Raw genomic sequence first — 17,930 nt, 5'->3', positions numbered from 1 at the left:
GAGAGGGTGTCGAGCAGCTCAGGCAGGGCTGTTGCCACACAGCTGGGCACCAGGTATGTAAGCAACAAACCCAACTGAACCCGAGAACCACATCTCAAGAGGAGGGATTCACTCCCGGCCATCTGCACAATGGCGGCCTCCCGGGGACACAAGGTCTCCCGAATAACCACTGCCACCCCACCACCCCTGCCCTGAGCCCGTGGCTGGTGCAGCACCCGGAAACCTGGTGGGCATAACTCGGTGAGAGGCACCCCTCCCTCCGAACCCAACCAAGTTTCCGTGATGCACGCTAGATCCGCACCTTCCTCCTCGATCAGATCATGGATGAGGGGAGCTTTGTTAACTACGGATCTAGCGTTAAAATAGACCAACCTGAGCTCAGGGGCCTGATCACCCTCATCCCCGGGTAAGAGGGTGCTAACCGGAGGGTCGGAGCGCGCCACTGCTCGGAGATAGCGGGGGTGCGATCCCAGGTGTCGATATGGCCCTCCGCGCAAACACCTGCTGCCATTCCCTATCGCCGTGGGGATTTGAAGCCCCACCCCCACATTCCCAGAACCAGCAGCCACCCCCCCCGACCCCGTCCCGTCAGGACCTCTAACAGGTCCAGACTGAGTGCCGGTTAAAGATTCCCTCCCTACCCTCCCCTCCCTCCCCCTCCCTAACCTTTTAAAATAACCGGCTAAAATTTTTATCAGGGGCCTCTTAGCACGTCTCCACTCGAGGCCCCTAGTTAAGCCCAGCCACCTCTCGGAACCCTGGCAATTGGGTCCGTCATCAAGGGGAATGTTAGAAAAGAAGGCTGGTCGTATCCAGGAGGGAGAAACCCCTCTGAGGGCGCACAAGTCCGATCCAGAGTATTGTACGCGAGCCATAAGATGGAACTGTCCATATGAGCCATTGTGCACAAATGGGGTCAGAAGTTATTAAGCTGATGAGATGTTAGTTCAGATGTAAAAAACATTAAGTCCGGAACGTGTCTTCATCCAGCAGTCTGCCAATCCGGCTCTGCTCTCACCTGAGCCGGTCCAGACAAGAGCCCATGACTGTCCTCTCACCTAGCCATGAAATCCAGTCTGGGATGGATAAGGGCAGCGTTGCTGGGGAAGCAAAAGTCCACCTTGCTAGTCTCTCACACCAGCAGGGGATTGATAGCCAGTCCAGAGCCGCCCTCTCACCACGGCCTGTCCTAGACTCCTTCCGGAACATCATAGGGAGGTCACGGGAACAGGAGAAAAAATGTCCCAAATCCTGTTCCAGCATCCAGTCCGTCTTAGAAAGTAGCAAGCAGATCATCCAGCACACTAAATCCATTTCTAGGGCTGCAGGGAGCTCAGTTATAAATGTCAAATGCTCAGATTCAAGCAGCCAAATCTCCATCGTCCTCTGAGAAAAGGAGACAGAAAAGTCTCCCCCATAGCCTCCACGCCGAGACGGGAATCCGCAGCCATTTTATAAGCGGAAAGGCCAGGAGCAACAGACAGGAACAGAGAGATCCACACGGCTGCAGACGGCGCCCTCCAACCGAGTTCAGGCGCCTGATGATCCATCCAGGGGTCCGCAGCAGGATCCTAGGCTGCCGAAGTCATCTCAATCTGAGAAGCTTCCCCAACGCCCGAGGAAGGGAGAGCGAGCAATCGGTTCTAGCCGGCACAGCGCCTGACAGCTGATCCAGAGCACCAGCTGATCGGCGGCAAGCTACAGCCACCCGGCCGCTGCCGCTGCCGCTTCTACTTCTCTGGGGGGGGGAAAGGCTCCACACCGCGAAACGGTGCTAGCCTGTTGTTCCTACACCCCCCCTCCGAATATGCCCTTCAGCTGGGCTTTCGTGAACCTCACCAATCCCCATTGTGTAGGCTCACCGCAGAGCTCAACGAACGCCGCCCGTGGTCGCCGCCAACTTGGGCAAAAAAAAAAAAAAAGAAGAAGAAGATTTGTTGTTATTTAGTTATTTTTAAGGAGAGTTAAAGTGCGATAGGACTTAAAGTATTATTACAGTTAGTTTGCATATTATAGTTTAAGATTGTTAGGGTCAATACCCTGTATTTTCTCTGGGAAGTCGGGGGGGAGGGAGGGAGGGAGAGGGAGGGGGAATTGGGTGGGGGTGGGGGGATGGGTTTTTATGTTTCTTATGTTTAAAATGTATCTGTAAAACTCTTTAATTAAAAAAAATAAGAACCCGAGGGAAAATGAACTATGGTGCTAGAAAACCAGTTTGGTGAGTGCATCATCTGCCAGGACTATAAATGGGGTCTAAGAAAAGCGAAAAGAAATATTTGTCCAGCTACGATTGCTTCTCCTCTCCTAATGCATTTCTGCTTATTTACTTGAAATACCTTCTTCCCTCAGCCAAATGTCCCTGTGGTAAGGGAAATGCCTTAGCCTCTGATGGGTTTCCCCAGCCAGGGGCCTTCCAACTAAGAGAGGTTTCAACTCAAACCACCCTCAACCCGGAAATGGTAGTTGGCTCTCAGTGGCGGACATTGGCACCTAGCACTATGGAAATCCACAGGGAAAGTCCCTTAAATTACACTGAATCATTATTCACCATAACTGAACACGAGGGATTACACTGAATTTCCTGTAACAGTATAGCGCCACCATGTGGCAAACCTATGCAAGGCAAATGAAAATTACACCCTAGGGCGCTCCTGTTCATAGTTCTTCTTTAGAACCTTGCAGCCCTGGGGGTTCAAAGGCGAAAGGCTTATTTGGAGCATGAAAGGGCCCTAATGGTAACCCCTTAAAACAGCTTTGCTTTTCCAGGAAAAAAAAAGACTGACTTGGTTTAAGATGTGACATGAGGCTGGAAACTGCAAATTTTCTCCATCTATACTTGATGTGGAAAAGTGACCTCTGGCTGTTTCTTGACCAAGAAGGAGCCGATACCACAAATGACTAACATGAATTATCCTCTTGCATATTAAAGTAGCCCCTTTTTTCTTTAAATGTTTTTTCTATCAGAGATAGGTTCCAGTCAGCTGATCCATTTCTTTCTTTCTCCACTTCTGAGCCAGTTCTGGTTATAGGCTATGGTTCTCCATAATTGGCAGATAGCATACACACACACACACACACACACACACACACACACACACACAAAAGTTCTTCTTTTTTTAGAGTCTTTCAATGGCAACACGAGGAGGAGGCATCAGGGCTGAATGCTGAGCCTAGGGTGGGTTGTTTTGTATATTAGAAGGTCACTGCCTATTTCCCAACCCAAACTTCCTTTTTTATTGATGGAATTTACTTGACAATTTAACTGGGCATCTTGTTTAATATTTGTCTGTGCCCTGAGATTATGAGACAATCAGGAATTGCAAACCCAAGGGGGGGGGAGAGTATATATGACCTGCCCCAGCCCTATTTTGGAATACTCAATTGGGCAGCACAAATGTTCAATTTTTATGAACCAAAAATAAAGGCTATAAAACATGTTTGTTTACCTCTTTATCACATTTCTGCACTGTCCATCTCACCTAAGTGATTCGGGGTGTGTGTGTGTGTGTGGGGGGGTGTTTAGAAACTTTAATGGCGTTGAGCTTCTGTTAGATGTCCAACTTTAAGACTTGTGGACTCCAACTCCCAGAATTCCCCAGCCAACATGGTTGCCAAGTTGGACACCCTGGCCTTCAATGATTTTAAAAAAGTGTCCCAACCCCTGGGCCACACCCACTACAGGGCTGTGGCCCATTCAGAAATGGGCTACTCAAGCGGCGGGTGTACATGCATGCACACACGTCTCCACTTATGTGAGCAGCAAATACACATGCCCACCATGTGTGCAAATGGAGTTGTGTGGGCTTATACACACATCTGCCACACACCTGCCACTCACACAGAACCATCCCCTCTCCCCCTCCCCCACCTGTCCGCCAATCCGGAAAGGTCAGGGACCTAGATTTGTCCTAGATTAGCCTGACCAAATTGCTTTCCTCTTCTCCAGGGGATGCTCAGACACACCTCACAAACCTCCCATTGCAAAAAAAAAAATCTGCATCACTGATACATTTCTGCAATTTGAGTAAACTTTTTTTTTCAAGCAGAGCCTTCAGTTACAAAGAAAAGTACAGACTTCCACAAGTCTAAAATCATTTAAAACAAGGTATTTTTATTGATAGAAGCAAAATAGAAAAAAAAAACAACCCCATCCATAAATGCAACAATTTAAAAATAGGTAGTCATAATTTCTGGTTTCACTTCTCTGGTATTTTGCATAAGATTGCAACCAAAGGCTAAAATTATTTCAATGAAAGATGTGAAATTTTGTAAACTTTAGTTATTAATTGACACAGGGCAGCCTGTATGAACTGCAGCAAAGCAAAAGGGAGAAGGATACGGCAGATCTGTTTAGAAAATGTAGACAACTCAATTGTTTATAATATATTAAATATAGCAATTTAAACCCAATAGGGAGTTAAAGATGAGTGACTTGTGTTAATTTGCCTACATTGTTCAAATTTTGATAACTCTGGGTATCATACAGTATATATATGATACTCAGCTCTAAGAACTAGAAACATTTTTTTCCTATTCCCAACATTTTTTTCCTATTCCCAACATTTTTTTCCTATTCCCAACTGGAAAGCACTCAGGTAGCTGAATCTCATACCTGGTACAGGTTTTGCTGCTACCCAACTTCTTGCTTTGGTTTGGCACACATTTCAATTTCTCTAAAAGCCCTCAGCTGCTCAGAGGAACAGTTTCTGGTTTCAGCAGTAGTTGAATGTAGATCAGGCACGGTAGAGGAGATTATCCAAATTCTGCCTCTGCTGCTGTTGTAGACTTGTGAATGAAAACAAAGATTCCTTCTCATTCTGGCTTCTGCTGTAGCTGGAAAGGGATCCCCTGAAAATTCCGCCTCTTCATCCAAAAAAGGAATGCCGATCTGCCCTCTCTTATAGTGGTCGTTTTCGGCAAAAGTACAAGACACCGCCAATGATGATTGAGCCCAATACTAACATTGTTATCACCGGGGCTATAACCCAGTTGCGAGACTTCCCTGCAATAGAACATAAGGGATGGCTTGGACCTTGTTATAGAAGAGCTTCCCAACTTTCTGCATATGTGTAATTGCACTTTGCTATTAACCTGATATTTCTCTAACCAATTCAACCAAAACCCTATTTCGTTCTTTGGCTGAGGAAGCCACAGAATTGGTGAGATTGCTATCTCTAACCTCTGTGGTAATATTTCTCCTCCTCCTCTTTAGAATTATCACACAACCACCACCACCCCCACCACACACACACACACACACCTGTTAATTTGCAAATCAAGTGTTTAATTGAAAATATTAAACTGGATATAAAAAAAGGAGGAGAAATGTGCAAATCTGAAAGTAAAAACATTCATCTTACCTTCAAAGACAATGTCAATCTGTGCTGAATTCTTGCCATAAACGTTATGTATTAGGCAACGGTAAGTCCCATTATGGAATTCCTTCGCTGAATGAACCGTTACTATCTTACTGTTATTTGAAAATTCCACATTAACTTTGGAGGGAAGATCCCAGGAATATTCTGGATGGGGTTTTCCTTTAGCATTACATGTCACCACAATTTTTGAATCCATTTTGTAAGTCAGATGACTAGCTGATATGCTGACATTATAAGGGCTAGCTGCAAGAAGAAACCAAAAAGGTTAGTCCTGTTTGCCATTTCATATTCAGTATTGATTGACATAGGGACGCGGTGGCTCAGTGGGTTAGGATGCTGAGCTTGTCGATCAGAAGGTTGGCAGTTTGGCAGGTCGAATCCTGAGTGCCGCGTAACAGAGTGAGCGCCTGTTACTTGTCCCAGCTTCTGACAACCTAGCAGTTTGAAAGCACGTAAAAATGAAAGTAGAAAAATAGGGACCACTATGGTGGGAAGGTAACAGCGTTCTGTGCGCCTCTGGCATCTAGTCATGCCGGCCACATGACCACGGAGACGTCCTCGGACAAGCGCTGGCTCTTCGGCTTTGAAACGGAGATGAGCACTGGCCCCTAGAGTTGGAAACAACTAGCACGCATGTGCAGGGGAACCTTTACCTTTATTGATTGACAGCTCAGAAATTCGAACAACCAAAACTGGTTGATTTCTCTGTCTACTCTTCAGACATCACTTTCCTATCAGGCATTTTGTGTTATTTTGTGTTCTGTTCTGTTAATAAGGATTTGTCATTAAACATCTGTGGAGTGAACGAACACTAGACATTTTAGTAAAGAATAGCTGAAATTCTTTACTAAATTCCCCAGTATGCTTCTCCCACAGCATTTCATGAACTGACCATGTAATTGCTTTGTTCCATGATTAGTTCATGAAGCACTTTAGGAAAGATAGCCTCTGAACAATGAAACCTGGGCTGTTAGAGATGGCATTTTTATAATGAAAGAAGTATAAGTAAGAGATCTAAGCAAATATCTTAATTTTTTAAAGAGGAAAATGAACGCTAGCCAGACTTCAATGCTACTAGTGTTCCTCCTGCTATGAATCTATGGATAGTGAGATTTCTGAGTTCATAAAAAATAATTACAAGATGTTACACTGGAAAAAAACTAACCTAGTAATGGATGACAGGCCAGAAGATCTATGCAGTATAGCGCTATTATTACCCAGTCATTAGGGAAAGTGATATGTACCAGAATTGGGTGTGATCCTAAAAGCATGGGACAAAAGAACCCTTAGTTATAACATAAAGTGCAAGCTTGGACAAGCTATAAAGCTGGCTTCGTGTTGTCTGCGCCAAATTATACTAGTCAAGTGGAAGAGAAGATCTCAGCCTGCTTACACCCTATTCTCACTTAACTGTGTTGAACGCCAGGAATGAAACCAAGTGGTTCCCCACAGCTATGCCTCCCCAGCACGTCAACCATGGCAAGGATGGCAAGTAATATCCATTGTAAATAAGGTGGCAAGAGCATCCTTGCCCTGGGGATACATTGTCATTACATGTATACTTAAACAGTTTTTGCAGAAGCCCATGGTGCTTCTGAAATCTTTACATTCATTTATCTGGTGAGCAATGTGGGTTAGGACGCTGAGCTTGTCGATCGGAAGGTCGGCAGTTTGGCGGGTCGAATCCCGAGTGCCGCGTAGCAGAGTGAGCGCCTGTTACTCGTCCCAGCTTCTGCCAACCTAGCAGTTCGAAAGCACGTAAAAATGCAAGTAGAAAAATAGGGACCACTGCGGTGGGAAGGTAACAGCGTTCCGTGCGCCTTTGGCGTCTAGTCATGCCGGCCACATGACCACGGAGATGTCCTCGGACAAGCGCTGGCTCTTCGGCTTTGAAACGGAGATGAGCACCGGCCCCTAGAGTCGGAAACGACTAGCATGCATGTGCAGGGGAACCTTTACCTTTACCTTTAATGTGACAAAAGATATTTTCCTGCCACAAGAGGAAAATGGGCTTCACCAAGAGTCTTCGTGAGAAAGAAGGGAAAGAAAGGTGGGCTTGATGGGATTGCTTAAATGCTGCTCTCACTATTAAGGACAAGTCCTAGATTTTTTCCAAGCTAGAACAAATTGCCAGAGAGAAGCATGACATCTAATAACAAATAAGCATCCCTAGTCTGAAGGAGGGGGAAAAAAAGTTAACCTGCTATGCAGGGATCAAATTTAATTATTTTTAACTGTTTTTAACTTTTGTATTGTATTAACGTTTTTAAATACTTTGTAAACCGCCCTGAGTCCTACGGGAAAAGGGCGGTATATGAATTCAATAAACTTAAACTTAAACTTAAATGCAACTTACCCACAACCTTCAAAGTTTGATTTGCATTTTTTCTCAGCACTTGTGTACCCAACAGGAGATTGGCTTCACAGAGGATCACAGCCCCATCATCCTGCTCTAAATTAGGCACAAAATTGTACTCCACAGATGGTTTTCCGTGGCTACTGTTCAGCATATTGCCATCTCTGCTCAGGGAAATGTTGCTGTGAGATGGGATGGAGCCCCTCACCTTCAAGCTAGAGACGTTGCACACGATTTTTTCCAAATGATCGTTCAGAACTTCAGAAACTGGATATATTACTGGAGTAGAGAATTCTAGATTGGAATAACAAAAGATAGTGATGATCAGCATTTGGAAAGATAAGCCAGAGTTAGCGCTTCAAAGAGCTAGGCAATCTTGGCCTCCTAGAGGTGGTAATACCATCAAGAATTTATATGCTGTTGTTATTAACGTGTTGTTTCCAGACATTATAAAAGCTTCCCTAGATTGTTTAATGAAAGAGTGAGGGATGAATCCAAATCTAAAGTGGAGAAACATATTCAGCCTCCTTAATTAGCACCAAGCATAATCCCTGGGATTTATCTCATCGAGGTGTTCAGCTCCAATGCATTGCCTTGGTGGAGCAGTGGGCTAATGCCTCCTTAAGTAACACCAGCTGCCTGCAATTAGTGCAGGTTCGCATCCCACCAGGCTCAAGGTTGACTCAGCCTTCCATCCTTCCGAGGTAGGTAAAATGAGGACCCAGATTGTTGGGGGCAATTAAGCTGACTTTGTAATAATGCCGCTTGGGGTGTGTGTGTGAAAGCCCTAATAAGCAGGCATATACATAGAATGAAGGCTACTGCTAAGCTTGTAAGCCGCCCTGAGTCTTCGGAGAAGGGTGGGATATAAATGGAATTAAAATTAAAAAAAAATAAATAAATAAATAACCAGTGGGCTATGCCCTCAGATCATGCCTGTTTTTCCTTGCAGTCGGCAATTGCCTCCTCATTGCTCAAAGGACCCTATCATGTTCTTCCCCTGAAATTCCAGATCCCTGAAATGTCTTTTTGCATCCCTTCCTTACTGTGCTATCAAAGGGATGGCATGTTGGTTTGGTACCAACATAAAGGACAAAATACTTGGGGAAAAAATCCATGGCATTTTTTTTTACTTTTACTTTTTTTTAATGAATGGGCATGAAAGAAAAGAGAGATGCTGTAGTACAGTATTTAATAGGGATTTCCCCTCTGAACTAATCTCATATTTTCTTTGACCCAGCTCACTTTCTTCCCTGATGTCCTTGGCATGTCATTCAGGGCCAATGTGTGTCTCCTCATAGAAGTAAGGACAACCACTTCTGTAATAAGCCTTCTCAGCTAATGTTCCAGATTGTTGAACTAGAACTCAACTTTATTGAGATAGGCTACGTTAACAGACTCTTGCAACTCTGTTTTCTTCTTCCTCTCCTTCTTATATCCCAATGATTCAGAGAGAAGCCAGGTTGAATCTCTTTCTAACGCTACTGCCTTTCCCAGGACTCAGGAAAAGCTTCTGCTGTTTTTTGTTGTTGTGATGACTTCTGAATATTTCTCCCAAGGCTATCTGAACGACTCTTTATCACTAGTACGTAAAATATCAGTGTATGAATGGTAAGAAGAAAGGTAGAATTTTTCACATCAGAACACAATCACATACCACTCAATTACATATGACATCTTCAATGTGGTGCAAGAAAAAGCAGGCTGTACACAGGAAATGTTTTGTGGTGTGTAAAACTGAAAAGTAACACTGATAATAATAAACCTTTATTGTCAAAGTACAACATGTGTACATTGAGATTAGCTGAGCCTCCCCCCGTGCTCTCTCCCCCCAACACACAGTGACAACAAACCCTCCATCCTACCACACCATGTGAACCAACTACACCACACACCGGCCTCCCAAGTCAATTCTGCATAAGATTATGTCTCATTTAAAAGCCTAATAGCCCATGGATAAAAGCTATTTTTCAGCCTGTTGGTACGGCTGGCTATATTCCTATATCTTGGATGGTAGGAGAGTAAAGAGATACCGTCCAGGGTGTGAGTCATCCCTGGGAATCTTCCTCACTCTTCCAAGGCAACGAGCCCTGGCGATGTCATCCAGTGGTGTCAGGGAACAGCCCACAATGTCTTGTGCTGTGCTCACTACCCTCTGTAATACTTTCCTGTCCGCGGCTGTCAGACCAGCATACCAAACCACAATACCATACGAGAGGACGCTCTCTATAGTAGACCGGTAAAAGAGGGTCATTAGCTGTTGTTCTACCCTGTTCTTCCGCAAGACCCTAAGAAAGTGAAGCCTCTGTTGGGCCTTTCTAGCCACCTGGGTTGTGTTAACTTTCCAGGTCAGATCTTCACAGAGTTAGACTCCCAGAAATTTAAAGGAGGAAACTCTCTCTACACAGTCCTCCCTGATGTAAAGTGGGGCAGGTTCCTCCTTTTTTCTCCAGAAGACTAACACCATCTCTTTCGTCTTGCCAATGTTTAGGTGCAAGTTGTTGTTACTACGCCATATGGATAGTTTTTGTACCTCCGCCCTATATGCTGTCTCATCCCCACCTGTAATAAGACCCACCGCAGTTGTATCATCTGCAAACTTGATTATCGCAGTGGATGGGTTAGATGATACACAATCATAAGTGTATAAAGAGTACAGGTAGGGGCTAAGCACACAGCCCTGTGGCGTGCCTGTGCAAAGCTTCAGGGGGGTGGACAAAGCAGAGCCGACCCTCACTGTTTGTAACCGATCCCTAAGAAAGTCTTGAATCCAATCACAGATGGCGGGGGAGAATTTCAAGTCAGTCAGCTTCTCGATGAGAATGCTCGGCAAAATGGTGTTGAAAGCCGAGCTGTAGTCAACAAAAAGCATCCTGATGTAACTTCCAGGCTTCTCGAGATGACTTGCTACAGAGTGTAAAGCAGTAGCTATGGCATCGTCTGTCGACCTATTTCCCCTGTAGGCAAATTGATGTTTATCAAAGTCCAGTGGGAGGCATGTCCTAAGATGTTGGAGAACCAATCTTTTGAAGCATTTCATGACTACAGACGTTAATGCAATAGGTCTGTAGTCATTCAGGCACTCAACTGCAGTTTTCTTGGGGACTGGGACAATGGTAGCTGCTTTCAAGCACAATGGTACACATGCCGTTTGCAAGGAGATGTTAAAAATCCTTGTCAGGACCCCTGCTAATTGATCGGCACAATTCCTGACCACTATCCCCAGCACCCCATCTGGGCCTGCGGCTTTGCTGGGATTCACAGCCTTCAATACAGCTCTCACTTGGTGTTCACACAGGGTGAGTGGCTGAGAGTCAGAAGGCCAGCCAGCAAAGGCTACGGGGTCTGGTCTTTTAACCTCGTAGTGGGCGAAGAAGATATTCAGCTCCTCAGCCAACGAGGCATTGGTGTTTGATATCTGAACATGACAATTAAAAATGGAAAGGAGATGTATATTAACCTTTTGGTGGACATTTTTATGTGTCTTTCAACAGCATGAGATAAAAAGTAGATCATTTTGTTGTAGTAGTTCTACTATTTGGGGAAATTTTTTAACTTGTAAGCTGCCCAGAGGATGGGTAGATGTGTAAATTTAAATAAATAAATGATCAAGAAGAAGACCTTTTCTCCTACCATATTTTTCCCTGGACTGCACTCTGAAAAATTTAACAATTTGCAAAAGGAGTTATAGAATCACACGTAGTATGAAATCCTACTCTTGAATAGGTAGGATGATGTGAGCAAGTGTGTGTGTGTCGGTGGGTGGGTGGGTGGGTGAGTGTGTGTAGAGAAAGAAAAAATATTGTTAATTTGTTTCTGATGTCTCTTGATATTGTGACTGTGATCAGTTTCATTTATGATCAGAATTAAATATTTTCTCCCACACCGTTTAATGTTGACTATGGCAGTTGTACCAAGATTAAATTTGGTATAATTCAATTCAATTCAAGATTCATTCTTATGAAAAACAAATCATGCTTGCATATAGACTACCTTTAGTCTTGGAACAATGGAAACAATCTGGCAATCACCATGGAGGCCTCAGTTCAGCTGTGAGAGTGGGAAGATGTGCCCTGAGATGTGGCATGATCAGTGGTGGGATTCAGCCATAGAACTGATAGCTAATTTTTTGTTGACTTTGTGAACTGGCTGAAGTCCTAGCCCTTTTTTGCAAGGCCCAGAATGGACTGTGGATGCCACTTCCTGAAGTTCGTTCTGAGCTTTGGAGGCCTGGGGGAGGCCTCCCAGGCCCAGAACGGCCCACCAGAAGTCCATGGATACCACTTCCAGAAGTCCGTTCTGGACCTCAGAGGCCCAGACCAGGCTTCCAGAAGCAGCGTCCACATAGAGAGCTGGTTGTTCAGGCATGTTTATAGCTTTTATCCGTGGGCTGTTAGGCTTTTAAATGGGTCATAATCTTATGCAGAATTGACTTGGGAGGCCGGTGTGTGGTGTAGTTGGTTCACATGGTGTGGTGGGATGGAGGGTTTGTTGTCACTGTGTGTTGGGGGGAGAGAGCACGGGGGGAGGCTCAGCTAATCTCTATGTACACATGTTGTACTTTGACAATAAAGGTTTTTTATTTATTTATTTATTTATTTATTTATTTATTTATTTATTTATTTATTTATTTGAATCCCACTACTGGGCATGATCCATTTGGAACACGGACAGTAATCGCAGCCATTCTCACAATTCATGACTGTCTTGATAGAGGGCCCTGCTTCTCCACAAAATAAGCACCAGCTTATGCCTGCTGTAAAACCATCTCTTTACTAAAAGTCAAAGTGGAAAGTTGCTTCCTTGTATCTGTTCTGGTCCCCCAGCATGATCCTAGTCACCCCAGATGATGATGATGATGATGATGATTGTTGTTGTTGTTGTTGTGGGGCAAGACAGATAGATCCCCTTCTAAATAAAGCACCACAGAGCAACCTTTCTCTATTTTAAATCACTAATAATACCACAAGGACTTATGTGGAGCCCATAGATGCTTCTTCTTGGAAATAAAGACACTGCCAGAAGCCGCTGCTTTCCTCTGGAGTTTCCTGTTTCCTGTTTCCTTATGCAATAGGGAGGGTGATTCAGTATATACAAGTTTGTTGCCATGGGTGTGGTGATCCTATGAACTAGATAATGGACCCCATCAGGATTAATAGCTTATTTCCAGTTATAGGAAAAGGAAGCCGAAGTGGAAGGGTTGTGATTATTTGTCTGAAATAACTGATTAATTTTTGGCTTGATGCCTGGATATATATATATATATATATAAATTAGATGTAGAAGAAAGTATAGGTTGGTACAATAGATTTCCATCAGGGACCTTTTTTCCTGGTATTAATTGCATGGATGGGAAATTGTATTATCTAAGATCTAATATCCCTGTTTTGGAACAATGTGTTCTGCTGGTGTCTGAGTTAGAAAACTAAGGCAGCAAATTCATTTCAGATTACGATTCAAATTCCAAAGATACACGTGTGCATTGTTATGATTATATTTTGATAAGAAACAATCTCACAGAGAGGTAAAATGTATGCTTATATGGTTCACACTATCTTGCTTTGAATTCGTCTTTTCTGAATAGCCTACATAACCAACCTAAAAAGAAGATAAACTAATGATTCTTGTTTCATTTCCAAGATATATAAATGCTTACTGAATACTATCTTGAACTGGAGCAAGCAAAGTGGTGAGTATGTATGATAAACAAATCCTACATTCAGGTTATATAACACAGGGCTTTTCAACCGGTGGTACGCGTACCATTAGTGATACGTGAACACCTGGCTGGTGGTACGCGAGCCCTAGCTAATTGTAGTGGGGGCTACAGCTGATACAGCCACCCAGAAGCACAGATGAGCTGTAGCCCGGTGCTGATCCTGGAGCTTCAGTTAGCAAGCAGCATGTTTTCCAGAAGGGCAAACAAGCGAGCTGGGTAGCAGCCCAGGATCAGTGTCTCCAGCTACAGCTGAGCTGTGCTTCTGTGGAGCCACCCAGAAGCGCGGGTCAGCTGTAGCTGCACACGCCGATCCTGGGCTCCTGCCCAGCTCACTTGCTTGCAGAAAACATACTGCTTGCAAGTTGTATTGTCCCAGGGAGATCACATGATCCCCTTTTGTGACCTTCTGAGAAGCAAAGTCAAGCTGGATTCAAACAACTCTGGGACTAACCTAACAACTGCAGGGATTCACCAAACAAACATGGCAAGAGAAATTGGTAAAACGGGGCAAAATTTCAACAGTCGAGTGGCTCTGGAGCGCCGCCGTGGGGCACCTGCATGCAATTTCCCCCCCCCCCGGGCCTCAGTTTCCTCCTCGGGCAAAGGGGAACCAGAACGACTCCCTGCTGCCTTCCCAGATAGGTGCTCAGACATGGGTGGGAGGACTTGCGCTCTCCAGGAACAAACTCCGCCGGTCGCAAAGGGAGCCGCAGGCGGTGCTGTGGGTGGCTCCAGTGAAGGAGACAGCGGGGAGATCTGGGCAGCTCCGGCCCACGACCCCCACCCCATCCATTTACCTGGCTGTAGAGCTCCATCAGCAACATGGCCGGGCTGGCGGGATGCACAGCCGAAGGGGTGCAAAGTGGAGGAGGTAAGTCCGTGGGCAGCCCTGGAGATGGAGCGGTGGCCAGGGGAGGGGGGGCACAGGCAGCACAGTTCTGACGGCCAGCGCACCCCGCAGAGAAGCACCCATGACCTTTGCCCGGCCTTGGCCCTACTTCTCTACCCGGTGGCTGGCGAAGGGTGGCGGGCGGGCGGGGAGGGAGGGAGGGAGCCTCGCGATGGTGTGGCCGAGCTGCGGAGGGCCAGGCCAAATGCCCTCGGGGGAGCCCTCCAGCTCTTTGCCCCTGGAGCGCTCCCAGGCGCCCTTTCCTCGAACTCCCCGGCCAAAGCTGTGCTTTTGCTCCTGGCCCTCTTGGCTTCCATGGAGGGTCTGGAGGCAGCACGGCAGGTGGCCTTCCTCTCTTGCGAATAAGGCCAGGAGCAACGCGTTGGGGAAAGTGGGGCTCTCCAGAGTGGGGAGATGCATCCTGCTCCCGAATCCCATCTTTTTTACACATCTTTTTGATCCAACCAGGATCAAAAAGAGGAGCAGCCCTGAGTCTCTACCTGTCAGGTAGTAAGGTGGCATCCTGACGTCCCCGGAGAAACCCCCTTGTCCTTCCGGGAACATTAAGGAGCTCCGGCAAGGCCAGGTGGTCCTCCAGGTCACCCAATTCCCACAATTCGTCTTGGCAAGAGAGGACACCAAGCCCCCCCCACATCCGCTGGAGGGTGCCCGGTTGAGAAAGGTGCCTTGTCTCTCCTTTTTTCTTTTTTTCTTTTTAACTCCCCTGGAGGGCTCTTTTAGACAATTTTACCGGCTGACCAAATGGGGAGGGAGGGAAATGGAAAGTATGTGGATGGAGAAGGGAAGGAAAAGAAATAAATGGATGAAAAAGGGAAGGGAAGAAAAGGGAAGGGAAGAGAGAAATGTGAGAGAAAGCAAAGGAAGAAGAGCGAGTATGGAAAAGAGAGGGAGAAAGGTGAGGAAAGAAGGAAAGAGAAAGGAAACGGTGAAAGGTGAGAGGAAGGAAGGAAGGAAGGAAGGAAGGAAGGAAGGAAGGAAGGAAGGAAGGAAGGAAGGAAGGAAGGAAGGAAGGAAGGAATGGACAATGGGAGAGACGGAGGGAAGCAAGACACCCACCCCTGTCCCACCCCGCTCTACCAGAGACCCACGGATTTCCCCCACACACACACACACACAGGCACCCTGCAACCTGAGTGATGAGCTGGCCACACACCCCCAGCCATTGGCTTTGCTTGTCAAAAAGTTGCAAAAGGTGATCACGTGACCCTGGGACACTGAACGTCATAAGTATGAATCAGTTGCCAAGCGTCTGAATATAAATCACATGACCCTGGGGATGCTGCAACAGTTATAAGTGTGAAAAATGGTCATAAGTCACTTTTTTCAGTGCCATTGTAACTTCGAACAGTCACTAAGCGAATTATTGTAAGTCGAGGACTACCTGTAGTTTATCATTTTTTTCCTCTTTTTTGGGGTGAAGTTTTTGACACCTTGCTGGGCGACTGGTGGTACTCCGATATTGCCTTATGCTAAAAGTAGTATAAAGGGTGAAAAGGTTGAAAAGCCCTGATATAACATACCATGCCAAAACAAAAACAAAAATGAAAGAGCTAGGAAAAATTAGCTTTATGTCTATTGGAGATACAGAAAAATCATATTTCTATTGATATATTCCAATAAAACTACTTTAATACTACAGTGGAAGTAGAAGATTAAATTGCTGTATAATCATAGCAGAAAGGCATTAAAAGCAAGTTTTGATGGTTGGCCTGGGACCCTGGTAGGGGCACTTTGTGTTGGAGCTGGAAGAGACGGTACCACTGTATCAATCTTGCCTTTTAAAACTTTAATATTTATCATTTTAATTGTAAGCTGCCCATTGTGACTTTGCAAAGTGAGATGGATGGCACACTTATTTAATAAAAAAAAATTGCAATGTATTTTTCTCATCTTTTGACTTTTGTTGTTTCATGACAGCATGTTAGCAGCCACTTGGTTCAGGGATGCGTGAGCACATCTGGAGAATATGAAGCTGCTACAGGAAAGTCCTGGGGAAGTAGGAAGCGCAAGAAATTCAAAACAATTCTGCCCGGACTGGGTTAGGAGTATGTTGAAATAGAGAGAGGGTTTGGTATATACTTTCACTTTCTGTTGGAATTTTCCTAATTGCATTACAGTACTTTTGAAAACTAGTGTCCCCTTGTTTCCTGACCTTGTCTACCTTAAAGGCTGATTAAGCTCTTCCCTATAATGGTCATTCTCCGTGTTCTCAGGAGACTTTCAAAAATTCCGCTGTGTCCACCGGCCCAAAAGAGATTCGAGATCTTGATGCCTTAGAATATAATGGTCAGAAATTCTGGAAATTGTCATCCCACCATATCTAAAGGTCCCTCGATGGGAACTGCTGTTGCATGGCCTTTGTGATGTCAGTTTACACCTAGAGCAGAATCACCATGGGTCACCAGAAAGGCAGAAGCCAGGTTCGACCCTGCAGACCTCCCAGATCAAATCCTTTTGAGGGCTGGAAAAGGCTCTAAAGGTGAACATAAACCAGTCTCAATTATAGCCTTGCAAGAACCCCCTTTCTGAGCTCCACTGACAACATTAAACACTATGTTTAAAGACACAGCAACACTAGTTTGCCACTATTTTATAGTTGGTGGAAAAAAACAAGCACAGTGCTTCTACTGAATTTTGTTTCCAAAACCCAAATATAACCCAAGGCTTATGATACCTTCTAGTTCTGACTTTGGAATATATGTGGTAAACATAAAGTGTAAATACTTACCGTAAACATAAATTACTTTCTTGGTGTAGGTTTGATTAAAGTCTCCATAGTTAACTAAGCATGACAGTGGAAGTGTCCATTCAGTCACTCTGGCTATGTGCAGATTAATCCAACCATCTCCCTTCTTGACCATGAATGGAAGAGCCACTTCCCATCTCAGTTCAGAATAGTTGCTACATGAAACTGTGCATGTTAGATTCAAAGAAGCCCCAAACATCACAGCATTTACTTTGGGATGGATGCTGACTTCACATGAGTGCACTAAAAAAACAAGAACAGGATGCAAAGAAAAGGTTACCAAAAAGATCTGCAGTTCTAAAACTATGTGTCAGAATCCATTTATATCACATTTCATGAATGTATAGGTAGAACAATGTGCTTATTCTGGGAATTCTGCCATCTCTCCGAAGGGGGGGGGAGAGGATAGACTTAAGGTATCTTCAAACAACAGGGAACATTTGAACTGGGGGAGGGAGGGGGAGAGACAGATCTGGATTGCATCTTCATTTACAACTGTGAAAGGAAAGCAATAACCATAAAACCAAGGAGAGTTCCCTTTCCCATGGAAGGGCCTGACACCTAAGCAAATGATGAGAGCCTGACCAAATGGATGAGGGGAGGGGCTGAAATGGGAATGCTTTATATAGGATTGAAATGTAACTTTGTTAGATTCCGTCTTGTATTGCCACAATCGATTCCATCCTAGTAAACATTTTCCTTTTGGACTAAACTTGCATCCAAGAGTTCTTATTTCCTAAGATGTGGATTGAGGTGGGTCCTGACAGTAGACGGAATCTGCTTTAAGAGTCAACCTGGAAGGGAAAACCTTACCGGGGGAC

General features: G+C 45.0%; 1 protein-coding gene across 1 annotated transcript in view; it reads right to left on the bottom strand.

Annotated features, from left to right (window-relative positions):
• Window positions 1-4,100: 4,100 nt before the first annotated feature.
• Window positions 4,101-17,930, bottom strand: part of LOC310635091 (uncharacterized protein) — a 28,005-nt gene continuing 14,175 nt past the window's right edge. Inside the window, exons 2-5 of the mRNA XM_083353713.1 lie at window positions 17,092-17,352; window positions 7,735-8,028; window positions 5,361-5,621; window positions 4,101-5,002 (exon numbers count right to left, since the gene is read on the bottom strand). Of these exons, the coding sequence (XP_083209839.1) occupies window positions 4,899-5,002; window positions 5,361-5,621; window positions 7,735-8,028; window positions 17,092-17,352 (920 nt within the window). The 3' untranslated portion in view covers window positions 4,101-4,898. The remainder of the gene's footprint in view (window positions 5,003-5,360; window positions 5,622-7,734; window positions 8,029-17,091; window positions 17,353-17,930) is intronic.

Source organism: Vipera ursinii, assembly GCF_947247035.1.
Source record: "Vipera ursinii genome assembly, chromosome: 2".
In the NCBI taxonomy this organism is placed as follows: Eukaryota; Metazoa; Chordata; class Lepidosauria; order Squamata; family Viperidae; genus Vipera; species Vipera ursinii.
The sequence above is the reverse complement of the archived record's forward strand: the minus strand, read 5'-3'. Positions and strand labels throughout refer to the sequence as shown.